Source organism: Emydura macquarii, unplaced genomic scaffold, assembly GCF_026122565.2.
Source record: "Emydura macquarii macquarii isolate MOO-44397 ecotype Brisbane River unplaced genomic scaffold, CSIRO-AGI_Emac_v2 contig_2636, whole genome shotgun sequence".
In the NCBI taxonomy this organism is placed as follows: Eukaryota; Metazoa; Chordata; order Testudines; family Chelidae; genus Emydura; species Emydura macquarii.
The window spans coordinates 8,995,422-9,008,902 of NW_027132773.1; the positions used below are offsets into that span (position 1 = coordinate 8,995,422).

The 13,481-nt window shown below is 38.0% G+C and overlaps 1 protein-coding gene across 3 annotated transcripts in view; it reads left to right on the forward strand.

Moving 5' to 3' along the window:
- LRIG3 (leucine rich repeats and immunoglobulin like domains 3) overlaps positions 1 to 13,481 on the forward strand; it is a 46,126-nt gene that overhangs the window by 14,267 nt on the left and 18,378 nt on the right. The window contains exons 4-8 of one of the 3 annotated variants that reach the window (XM_067564138.1): positions 7,962 to 8,096; positions 8,770 to 8,913; positions 10,659 to 10,802; positions 11,110 to 11,253; positions 11,665 to 11,808. In XM_067564138.1, the coding sequence (XP_067420239.1) occupies positions 7,962 to 8,096; positions 8,770 to 8,913; positions 10,659 to 10,802; positions 11,110 to 11,253; positions 11,665 to 11,808 (711 nt within the window). Of the gene's footprint in view, positions 1 to 7,961; positions 8,097 to 8,769; positions 8,914 to 8,957; positions 9,087 to 10,658; positions 10,803 to 11,109; positions 11,254 to 11,664; positions 11,809 to 13,481 lie in introns of those variants that run through there. The other 2 variants (XM_067564139.1, XM_067564140.1) reach the window with 2 other exon arrangements.

Sequence of the window (13,481 nt, forward strand, 5' to 3'; positions counted from 1 at the left end):
TATAGCTTGAAAGACTGAGTAGAATACCTTAAAATAATGAAATCTCAAATTTTAATGAAATTCTGTAAGTAGTAAGTTTAGATTTTTTTTTTTTTTTTTTTTAAATAAAGAATTGTATCGTTAGAGTATTCATAAACAAAGCTGATGAGTTCAGGTGGGAAAATTCTTGTAACTATCATTGTAAATTGCTAAACTGTATCAGTCAAGAACAAGATAAAAAATTCAGTTAGCTAAACCTAGACTGGAAAACTTAAAGTTCTGACAAAATATGTGTAGTAACTTGTATGATCTAGGTCTTTAGTGTCTCCGTAGCATTGACAGGAATGAGAAAACACTTGATTCAGGTGGAATAATGTTTCCTCTAATACAGAACTTGTGAAAAGTGCTATGCTGTCAACCCTAGAGAGACTGAAACCTTTTGGTATGTCCTTAAGATAGGTTCAATATGGATTCCTATGAAGAAGTGTCAGATGAGTCTGAATGGAATGGGGGAAAGGTCAGGGTGAGATGGTAGATGTGGTTGGTCATCCAGGAATAAAGCGTTAAGGGGAGAAGAGAAGAGACAGCCCTAAGGAGCCCTGACAGGAGTGGGAAGAAAGGAGCCCTTAAAGGAGACATTGAAGGAGCAGGTGGAGACTGGAGGTGGACCTAGAACCAGGAAAGCAAACTATCTGAAGCGCAGAGAGAGGATATTTTCTGGAAGGGAGCAATCTACTGTGTGGAGAAATGGAGACGAGCTGTTGCAGCTTAGTGCTAAGCCACTGATGACTGTGATAAAAGCAGCTTGAGTGGGGAAAGATGGCACCAGATTGTAGGTTAGCAAGGGAAAAGTTAATATTGTAGTAAAGCACTGCTTTCTTTGACATGGTGAAAATATGGTGGGGTAAGTTTTTTTGTTTTTTCCTCATCTACTCTGACCCCTTTTCCTGATACGTGTCATTTCATAGCTCCTTTCCCTCCCTCCCTACCCCACAATCCATGCCTGGCTTGGGCATCAGCTATTCCAGAGACTCAGGGCTACTCACATGACATGTAAACTCCTCTGCCCCTTCCTTCCTAGGAAGGAGCCAGTGTCACTCAGCAGACTAGCATGAGAAAGGAGGGGACTAATGTTAATTTTGTACTTTTGTACCTAGATATCACAAAAATAGGCATAATAAAAATGCATAGAGCCAGGGCTGCGTAGAGTGAAGTCTGATCTGAAAGCTTGTCAAGAACATCATGGAATGTGAAGTGGGAAGAAATCTTCACAAGGAAAGCTGCTGTGTGGCTCAAGCGACTGTGTGTTAAGTAGGCAGCAGACCTGTAGACTTATCAGCAGGACTTGAAGTGAGCCAGAATGCTGTGCTGGCTCTACTTTAGCATCTGCTTCTCTGGAATATGAGTTTCTCTTAAAGTTATAAACATAATATTTTAATGACTGCAGTGAGAATGTTTCAGCTATAAATGTCTCAGTCTGCAGTCAGGTGTACAGTTGTGAGAAAGGTGCACAGTCCCATTGATGACAGTAGGGTGTTAACTTTGAAACATGACAGTTTAAATGTTTGTTTATTACACTACTGATAATTTTAGCAGAAACATCTAGCTAATGTGCTTATTAAATGGGATCTTGTAACACTGGAAAAGACATCATGGATCATTCTCTCTCTTTTAGTTCTGGGTCCACTGCAGGATTGTTTGCTACAGTAAATGGTGCAGTCATTTGTTCAGTTCTAAGTGCCACAAAATACAGAGCTTCTATCACTTACCTTGGGAGTTTATTGCACAGACTCATCATTAAGAAATTGTCCTGCTTTTTTTTTCCAGCTTAAATTTTTATTTCCTTATTGTTCCCCCCCTCCCCCTTATTCCCTGTCAGACTATGAGCCACAGATCTCATAGCATAGTGGGAGCCATCACTAGGAGACTTGGAAGAAGACATGGAAAGGGGTAACAGCTAAAATGAAAGGAGAGAAGAGGGGAACCAAGAGGGGAGATTTTGTGTCAAGTGGAATGTGAATAGATTTTTTTACCACTCATCTCTCCCCCTACCCATCTCTCCTCCTAGCCCCAACTTCTCAATAGGATCATGAGGTAAGGCCTGACTGAGAGGGTAGCAAAAAGGACCAAGAACAGACTTTTGAGAGAGCTTTACTGATGGAAATAGGAACAGCAGTATGTTGCATGTTGGGACTTTAGACAGAGTTCATAAGGATAGCATAAGGGTGAAGCAGAGAGGACACCAATTCTCTCCCTGTTATAGTAAATGGCAGCCTCTGTGTAGTAGGAGTCCTTAGTCTATATAAGAGTTCAAAATTCCCCAGGTGTTTCTTTAACATACAGCATACAGGTTGAAAAAAATTATCAATAGGTATTTAGACATACTATCATTGGTATAAAAAGTAGTGGTTCCCTTCAGCACATTCGGGGTATGTCCACACAGCGGTTAGGAGGTGTGATTCCCAGTGCAGCTAGACAGATTAGCACTAGCTTAGTGGGAGATGCTCAGCTCGTTAAAAATAGCATTGTGGACATTGCAGCATGGGAGACGGGTCGGGTTAGTTGCCGAAGCTTGGAAATAGGGTCAAGCGGCCTTGGAATTGGGCTTCTAGCCTGAGCCATCACGAGTGACACAATATCCACAGTGCTATTTTTAGCACTCTAGCTCAAGGTGAATTAGCACAAGTCTATCTACTTGCCTTGGGAAACACATTTCCCATCTACGTTGTAGTTATATCCTTTAAATAATCTTTTCTAATGGCATTACAAGACAGATATGGAAGTTGCTGTCCCATTTTTCTGTTTCCCCCGAGGCAAGGAAACTGTGCAAGTCAATATGTTGAATATGCTGTAGCTGATGTTTTGTATGGGATGACCCATGATTTCATGATTGATTGGATTGTTATAAACTTCATGGACTTTAGTGATATAGTAGAAGTCATGAATGCTGAGAGGATAAATGTGTATTTTTTATAATCCTTGTTTAAAACTAATTCACAGCACATACGCTCTAAACTGTTACTAATATTAATATTTTTAGCATTGGTCGACACACAAACTTGCATGGATCTAACTAAATTCAGTTTGAATTCTCACCTTTTGTTGATTTTGCACAGGCCTATGTGTGGGCACTTAAATAACAAAAGGTATGAGTTCAAACATCAAAGCTAGTTATTTTGGTGTGTTTGTGAGTAGATCAGCCCTTGTTTATCTCTGCCTCCTCTTCAGTCACTTTAAGAAAAGTCTGTTGCATTGGGAAATTATACTATGTTGACTGTACATCGTTATACATAAAGAAATTTGAATCTGATTTGAATCTGTATACATCTGAATCAAAGAAATTTGAATCTGTATACATCTGTGGGAACTTGATGTTCTGCTGTTACCAGAAACATTCTAGTTACTATGGTCTTCCCTTGAGGATCTGTAAAAATAAAACCAGTGTAGTGTGAATACAACTTCTTTTGTCTAAGCACCTTAATATGGCATTTTGCAGTGGACTGCTGGGAAGCAGTCTTTTGCACAAAAGATGTCAAACACGTACTTTATTAGTACTTCATTATGTCAAGATAGAGGATATTGTTTGGTTCTCCATCTGACATTTTAGCTATGCTTGTGTTTTCAGAAAAGTTTTTGTGACTAATATAAAAAATAACTTGGAAGATAGGAGTCTGATATAAGTTACTATTTAACTTGCTACAATGATTATAAACAGAAAATCAAATTAGAAGTGAGCCTACTTTTATTTAGTCAAATAGATCTTAAAGTAGAATGGGTCAGTAGACTTCCAGCACCAGATAGTCAGTCTCTCTCTCTTCCCCTCATAACTCTTCCTCCTACTTCCCCCCTTCCCATTCTTTATTTAGGAAGTTTTAACAGGTAAATATCAGACAATACAGGAATCTCTACAACAGTGAGCTTTTGTTTAGAGAGACATTATACAGTAATATAATCATTGGCTCTCTATTTGACAGGCGCTAATTGTGTTACAGAGTGATCATCTTTACACTATCCATTGCATGTTGTTTCTAATGATTTTATTAAATTGAGTGAAATCTCTGATTACACATTTCACAGACCAGGCATGTCTATAAAATGTCTGTTTAAAAAAGTGGTCAGGTGTGCAAGGTTTCTTTTGCAGGTGAATGTTCCAAACTCTTTTGTCTATTTTGCTTGGTGTGTAATTGGTACATCATTTTTTCCATGATAATCCCCCTTCCATACTTTCTGAATCATTGCTTTAGAGTGGACTATTAGGTGGACTATTTTTTCCCCCAGTGGGAGGCTATCAGCCTCGCAGCTATTAGCAGATGAAAGATTAATTTTTCATTTCCTTTTTTATGATTGTTTCTGTTTCATAAGCCCAGGAGGATTATGAAAGGATCATTTGGTAATAAATAGCTAATAATTTGTGATATTTGGTTACAGACTGCATCCCAGTACTTTTTAATGGCTGGATGTGACCACCATATATGCATACAATCTTCTTGTATCACAATTTCTCTGACGGTTATCCTCATTCAATCTCTCTCTCTATATATCTGTAACTATAGATATCTATAGCTGTGACCTACTAGTATGAGGTGCCATTTGAAACAGCATCTTAATTTTATTTTATTGTGCAACAGACTGAGGTAGCTGGTCCTTCTCTCTTCCTCCTCCTCCTCCCTCTCTCCCTTCCTTCTCCTCCCGGGCGCGCACGCCAGATCTAACCCCATTCCTTTGGTGGAATTTGCTCAGGTAGTTTTTTAAATTGTGGGGTTTTACTGTGGGTTTTTGTTTGTTTTTAAGAAGGGGTTGGCTTAAGGAGTGGAGACGTCAGGAATAATATGTTTAAATATCTTGAAGTATATTCCACAGTCAAGAGACAACAAAATGCACAATGGAGACTTAATTACCATGTCTTTTGACCCACAGTAAGAGATGTAATAAAAATACCTTATTTTAGTGAACAAATGAGTTTACTTTTGTCTCGCCTTATGTGACTCCACTACCCCCTTCCCCCAAAACAAACAAACAAACTGACTTTCTGTAAACTGGTCTATGTTAAGTAATGTGCCAGTTAGTTAAAGCAGTCATCTGAAGTGAGTATTTGGTTTGTATTCAGGTCTGTTAGAACTGACTGAACTTTGTGATACAGGGACTATTATCCAGCCAGTTGTAAGGAATTTCTGTTTTATGAGCAATACTGACACAAAGACAGCACTGTGTAAGCCGTGTCTATAACTGAACACTTTCACACTGCAATTTAGGAGGCGTGCAGTTCAGGAAATTGCTGGCTTCTGCTGGAGCACACATTTTACTGCAAGGAAAATTTTATTCGTCACTCAAGTAATTGGCAGTTTTAATACCTAGTTAGTAATTACCTTATAAACAACTAATATATAAACGAAAGGCTCTATGACCTGTTATCTAAATCATAGCCTTATTTGGCCAGTGAAAGTGACACATGATGGTTGTGGTGGTTGTTGTTTTTTATTAAAGTAATTTGTTACCATTTATTATAAATACTTCTAGCTAAGAGTTTTGTGTTTTAAAAAAATAAAATAAAAAAAAGGCCATGTACCTCTACCAGACAGCCTGAGGAATGAAACATGATACAGAACAAGAGAAATGTTTGAGAGGCTGCAGGATCATTTATTCTTAATGGGAGGGCCTATTAATCTATAACTTCTAGTTAAGTTTTTGAGTCTGTTTTTTTCTGTCCTAATAAGTAGAAACTCTTTTCTCATGTACATAAGCACCCACTCCAGAGTCTGTGGCCTGCCACTTGGTGTGAGGCCAGTCTCAGAAATGATGTACTTGTTAATATCTTAACTAAAACCACTTGGCATGCAATCTCTAGAGGGTGGGAAAAAGGTCCCAAATTTTGAACACTGCTATAGTGTCCAAAAACTAGCTATAGGAACTACTGCAACTAGAGGAGGTTGACGAAGACTTGGACTTAACCAGCAAAGAGCATACACCAGCACATAGTTACATTCCTATAACCATTTCACCTCCCCAGCTCTGTACAGTGGGATGTCTGAGAGTGTATTGCCCTGTGTATTGTTGTTTCTGATATCTGTACATATCTCTTGGGCACTCTATCCCTCATTGAAGCGGTATACGATTGCTGCTCAGATTTTCTTGGATTGCACCAGTACAAAAATAAGGTTAGGTAGAATGGCAGATACGAATGTAGAAATATGGTTATGATGAAAGAAAAGCTATGTTTCTTGTGACAGGCTGTGATGTACATGTCTCTAACCAGTTGCAAAGTTACTGTTGTAGTGTGCATGGATCCTGATGGTCAATGTTGACAGGAGATACCATTAGGTGCAATGATCACATGCAAATTCCAAGACTCTCCTGATGAGAGTTTAGTATATACATCAGTTTCTTTCTTAATTACTTGGGACTAATTGAAATACAGTAGAACCTCAGAGTTACAAACATCTCGGGAATGGAGGTTGTTCGTAACTCTGAATAAAACGTTATGGTTGTTCTTTCAAAAGTTTACAAATGAACATTAACTTAATACAGCTTTTAAACACTACTCTGCAGAAGAAAAATGCTGCTTTCCCTGTTTTTAGTAGTTTGTTTAACACAGTACTGTACTAGTTTGTTTGTTTGTTCCCTCTGCGACTGCCTGATTGTGTACTTCTGATTCCAAATGAGGTGTGTGGTTGACTGATCAGTTCATAACTCTGGTGTTCGTAACTCCGAGGTTCTACTCTGTCATCTCCAGTTACAAAATAAAAATGAAAGTTCTGTAGCACTTTAAAGACCAACAAGTTTAATTTCAGCAGGCATAAGCTTTCATGAGCTTCAGCTCACTTCCTCAGATGCAGTTGGTAGAAATGATACAGCAAATAGGTAACATATATAGTAGGCAACATTTACATATCCAAGGGCATAGATAACAATGGGGTAGGTGGATAAAGCCGGGTACTTGAGCCCTACTGACAACCATTGAGTAGGAGGTGAGAATGAGTGATCAGAGCAAATTACTTCTTGTACTACTTCTTACTTCTTCCAAATCTGGAATGGCTATCTCACTACAAAAAGTAATTTGCTCTCATCACCCATTCTCACCTCCTACTCAATGGTTGTCAGTAGGGCTCAAGTACCCGGCTTTTATCCACCTACCCCATTGTTATCTATGCCCTTGGATATGTAAATGTTGCCTACTATATATGTTACCTATTTGCTGTATCATTTCTACCAACTGCATCTGAGGAAGTGAGCTGAAGCTCACGAAAGCTTATGCCTGCTGAAATTAAACCTGTTAGAATTCTGTAGCACTTTAAAGACTCATTGTTTTTGCTGTATACAGACTAACATGGCTACCCCTCTGGAACTCTTCTACATGGAAGTTACAAAATAGCTGCTCTCTCTCTCATGGTGCACAGTGATCAATCTGTTTTCTAATTGAGCTCTTTGTCCTTTATGACCGTTTCGGTGGATATACATTCTTGTAACACTTATTTTAAAACAACGTTGTGGTGTTAAGCCTTGACTTGATTTCAGTGCAATACTCAGCGTCTTGTTGCTCAGTGTCAGTACTGTGCATCTTTAAAAAAAAAAAAAAAAAAAAAAAAAAAGTGCTTTTATTCAACCACAAGCCTTTTGGAAATGATGCAGGAATTACTGGGTGAAATTCCATAGCCTGCACTGTGGAGGCCAGTGTACATGATCACAGTGGTTCCTTTTGGACTTAAAATCTATGAATTCCAGTAATCAGATTGTAATACAAGTGGATTCTTTTTTCTGTCCTGGCAATATGATTAAGGAAATGCATATAAACAAGTTTCTTTAGAACATGCAGAACTGAAACTTGGTACATGATGGCAGCTAATCATTTAACTAAAGAAAACTTGCTGAACGGTATCTATTCTCCAAGTTAATTTCCAAATGAAAGAGTGGAAAACTAGTTTTTGCCAGGTTGACGTATACTTTGCAGAATGGCAGAATCTTTGACTAATACCCTAATATTGCAGGACCAGTAACAAGATTGGGGATATCTTGCCTGAACATCTGAAACCATTTCAGTCTCTAGAAACTTTGGACCTGAGCAACAATAATATTTCAGAGTTGAAAACTGCATCATTTCCTTCTTTGCAGCTCAAGTATCTGTAAGTAAAACTCTATTTTTAAATTTTTTCAAAGTGCTTTCAAAATATTGAATATGCCACCAAATTATCTTGGTCGTTATTGCAAACCATAGTTATCCTGCCTCTGTGCTGAGGTATTATTTTGTCAACTTGATACTATCTTTAAATATTTAGTCTCATCTTTTTCTGTTCACATGATAGATCATTTGCATAACCAGATAGACTGTTACAATCCAGGTTTTAGTTCATCGAAAATAAAAAGTCAAAGTACCAAGACTAAACTGGTTAACAAAATATCTCTTGCTGTGGACCTAAAAATGTTACAAAATAAAGTTAAAAAATGTCCAATTGGGTTTAATTACATTGAGTTACATTTGGGTTTTATTAATTTTTTAATCTTCATAGTATCATTGATTTGAGGATTAAATTAATCCATAGCTGCATTTAATCAACATAGCTAAGGGGGCATATATTGATAACATACTTGTCAACTCACTGTTTTCTGACAGTAGCAGACTATTACAGAATGGAACATAACTCTTGGCCCTCCAATTACCAACTGGTGAAGATTGTTATTAGATCAGTAATTCATCTGCTCTGGGATAGGCAGTGTATGCTCATTATATCCTACCACTTGGTATTAAAATTCTATTAAATAATTGTTTATCTAATCTCCTAGATATTTTCTCAACAGGTACATTAACAGTAATCGAATAATCTCCATGGAGCCAGGTGCCTTTGACAGTTTGTCTAGCACACTTCAAGTATTGAAGCTGAACAGGAACAAAATTTCAGCCATCCCTCAAAAGATGTTTAAGCTGCCCCATCTGCAGCACCTGTAAGTGCAACCTACAGTTGGTTGATTGTTTTCAGGTCTTGCAAAGCACTGGCAGTGCTTTTGAATTTTAGCCCTTAATTTAACCAGAGACTAAGTGCAGCAGATGGAGAGAACCTGTGCTGCAACCACTAGGAGATGCAGCCTTATGGCGAAGAAAATAGTCTTACATATTGGTGAGATGTGAATAATCTTTGTTTTAAAATTGCATTTGCCTGATAATGAAAAATACACAAGGGTATCAAATATGCTCCAATAATTAGACACCTGAGGAGATACCAAGTGAATTAAATATGCATAATCTGGAGACAAGATCAGCCTTTCTGTATTGTCTTAGCAAAAACAGATGAAGGGAAATCATTTGCTTTCAGAAAATGATAGGACAGGGAGCAATAGTCTAAAATTAGACACTGTCAGCTTGACTAATGTTACACTTTCTACCTTTTAAGTAATATCTAAAAGTATTATAAATGAAAGGGATTAGAAATTAGAGCAAAGTCTTTTTTGTTTTATGTATGTGTTTGATAGTACTTTGTGTCTAGGAAGTTTCACTGTTTCTCCTGCATAGAGAGATTTCTCTGCTGTGGGGGCCTCCTACTCCCCCCCCTTTTTTTTTAGTATGCAAATGTGACTTTGAAACCACAACAATTGATGAGGGGATTTAAAGGAGTTTGGGTAGGTGTAGTGTGATACCCAAAATAGCTGTATTTTTTGGTTGACTGGATCTCAAATAGATAATGCCCCTTTGAGGGACAAAACATCATTTGATTAGCTTTTAAGAAAAAATATGTAATAAATAATAAAAACAGTTAGTCAGGAGGATACACTTTCAAGGAAGGTGGTTTTGCACCATCTACAGCTATTGAAGAGCAGTTTAAATCAGATCTCAATGGAAGTGAAAGTAGTCTTGCAAAATTCAGGATGTATTCGTGATCTCCAGGGTCTTCCCTATCTTAAGATCCAACTAAAACTGTAATTCTTGCCTCTTCTGATGTGCAGGGAATCAGCTGATTGGAAAGCCAATCCTTATGCTGGTGAACTTGTTACTTTAGGTAGCATATTTACTTACTATTACAGAGGCAAAGGATTTATGTGACTTTGTGTGATCTCATAATCATGCCCACCTCAGCCTGCAAAGCTAAACAGAGGACGAGCAGGGAAATGCCAGTGGCCGCCGTTGGTAAATGTGACTCCTTTAGTGCTTCTGTACATTAATCATAGATGCAGAAGGGGGAAGAGGGTAATAGAGCACATTTGCAGGGATAGTGGCTTAATTCCTGAAAAGCTAAAAATTTGAAAAGTGAAAAGGTTGGGGAGGTTAAGGGTTTTGTGTCCGTGGGGTAGGGCGAGGGTGTAGAAACAGATATCTCCTAGGCGGGAGGAGGCAGATTGGAAAAACAGATGACAATCTTGGTCCCTTTATAAGGATCCTTCTTTATTTAAACCCCTGATTATATACCAATTGCTGCTAACTAATGTAAACTTCAGAAGGTGATTTATCATCTCTTAAAACTGCTTGGACCCTTTAAATTTATAAATCAACATAATAACAAACACCTGTCCTTCTATATTTGAAATATATTAAGATGAACTGTTCTACGACTATTCTGTGTTACAATAAAAAGACTCATTTATCTTGTCTACTTTGTTTTATGTGTTGTGTGGGCGTTTAAAGTCTGATGATGAAGAAATGTTATAGGCATCCAGGTAAACTTACTCTGTTGTAACTGTAAAATTTATTGATGCAGGGAGCTCAATCGCAACAAAATAAAAAAAATAGATGGGCTTACTTTCCAAGGACTTACTGCTTTGAAATCACTAAAAATGCAGCGAAATGGGGTAAACAGACTCATGGATGGAGCTTTCTGGGGACTAACCAACATGGAAGTCTTGTAAGTATAAACTTTCATAGTCTTTTCTGAAGTCACATTATTTTGAATTACACAAATTAATAGAAATGCTTGATCAAATTTTAAGATATTTTCAAATTAAAATATTTTGGTTTTGTTTGATGAGTAGCGATCATTAATAATATATAAATGCAGTTTGTGCAACTCTGCATGCCTCATTTTTTTTTTATATTCATTCTGTGAAAACCAGGTTTCTAACCACTAACATCTCAAAGTCAAACACTGATCCATGATGAAGCATGCACTTCATTTATTTTTGTACCCTAAATTTTGTCTGTGTGTTTTGTAGGCAGCTGGACTATAACAACTTAACAGAGATTACCAAAGGCTGGCTTTATGGCTTGATGATGTTGCAGCAGCTCCATCTCAGCCAAAATGCCATCAGCAGGATCAGCCCTGATGCCTGGGAATTTTGCCAGAAACTCAGCGAGCTGTGAGTAGCTTCTATTCTATTCCAGTTCTGAGAACAGGGTACACGCCAAAGCATGAGCTTCTTACCACTGATCTGTGAATTTTTCATAACAAAGTTTCCAAGGTGACAACAGCTTTTTTGTGTGTGTGTGCAAGATAGTTGTATTTTGTTGTGAAAAGTTGAAGCCAACCATGACTGCTTCAGTTCTCTGTGGCGGTTGTGCTAAGGCTTTGACAAAGCAATTTTTAAATGAAAGAAATCCACTTGTGAATAGCAGGAAATAATACCTAAGCTGTATAATAACCAAAAATTGTGTAGGAGGCTTTGTGACAGCTGCGACTAAGGTTTTTTGTTTAAAAAATGAAGCATTAGGGAGAAATGAGTAATAAATACTCAACCATTGAAACAAATTTTTCCATCTTGAACTTGCAGAGATTTAACATTTAATCACTTAGCAAGGTTGGATGATTCAAGCTTCGTTGGTTTAAGCCTACTAGTTGGACTGTATATTGGGAACAACAAAGTAAACTACATTGCTGATTGTGCCTTCCGGGGACTTTCCAGTTTACAGACTTTGTAAGTTGACAGAATTTATATTAAGGTCAGAAACCTAGCTGGTGCATAAATATACCCATTTTTTTTTCTTGAATTACTTTTATTTTGTTCTTAAGGAAGCGTAGAACTAAAAAAATTTGTTTTAATCTTTCCCAAACCTTAGTATGGTTTCTTTTTTTAATAAGATTTTTATCCAGGGTAGTAATAGCTGTTTTTTTCCCTTGCAGTACAGATTGTGTACAAATTTTACATTCCTCTTTCTCATAGTGATTTCATAAGCAAGCACCTTAAAAGAATCTTTGAGGGGAGAAAAGGAAACTAATAAATGGCTGTTTCCATTCTCCTGGCAGGGAGCACGATGCTAGCTCTCAGCAGTGGCATCATGGCACCTGTAAAACACATGCATCCTAAACAAATTATGTGCACATGGGAGACCCTTGCAATTGGCTGTCACTCAGAGACTGGGTTGGGGGGGGGGGGGAAGGAGTCAATCCTGCTCCCTCCCCTACATCCAGTTTCTATTCCCCAGAAACACTCTTCTCTAGGCACTGCTTGTAGGGGAATGTAGAGGACAGCAAAACAGTCCCTCTCCTGACATTGCTCCCAATCCCTGTCCCCTCCCCACAACTTCATGCCTTTTAAAGAAAGGATTCCTGAGGAGCTGCTCTGTCAACTCCTGTCTCCTGACTGTGCAATATGACTGCTCCTCTGTCCTGTGTCTTACCTTTTAAAAAATTGTCTTAAAACTAATGAGATGAACATCCTAACTGCTAAATGTCATTATTTGTGTCTAAAGCACTTACCTGCCATGACCCAGAGACCTGCAAATTCTGTTCTCCCAGTGGAGCTAAGAAGGAAGGCTAAGACAGCATTGCTGTGATCCTAGCACTGAGAGCTTAGGCATCCTGATTATAGTTTCTTCCTAATTAAATAAGAGTTTCCCTCATGGTAGACGTCATGAGGGTAGAAGCTAAGCCCATGCATAGATATATGCAGAGGGTCATTAAAGATTAGGGATTGATGATTATCAAGGCTTTGGGTTATTCAGCTTAGTCATCCTTAAGCATTTGTCTGAGCACTGTTTGAAATAATGCTGTTAAACTAAAATTGTGAGTCAGGGGAAGAGTTGAAAAGTAGGTGAGTGAATTAAAATTGTAATACTCAGTAAGATGTTCAGCCTCCTGTGTATCACTGACATTTCCATGGCCAGGACAGTAAGTTAGAGCTTGGCTGTATGTATTCTGAACTTATTCCAAGGATTGGGAAAGTGTACATTAAAATTTACTTTTAGGGCTCAGACTTTTTGTATATTAGTCCTGTGACATCGTTCTGACCTTTTTCTTAAATTTTATCCTACTGGTTCTTTGCTCAGGCACCACTCCTCTTTCACAGATCGGGTCAGCACACCTTGGGCTGGCAGGCAATCAGGCCTTTGCCGTAGTGGTCTGAGGGTGTGAAACTTGTTCCTCCTTGACATCCATCTGTTCTCATATTTAACTGACTCTTTAAGGCCTTTATTTTAGGGGTGTGTTTATTTTGATATGAAAACTGTTGGCCCCTTCATTTCTTACCATCCCACTTTTCTTTTTCCCTTCAGTTATTTCGATGCTCCTGAATTTCTTTTAAATAAATTGATTCCTGTCATCTTTCTTAAAGTAGTGGTGAAAAGATTCTGGCCCTTGATCTTCAGACAT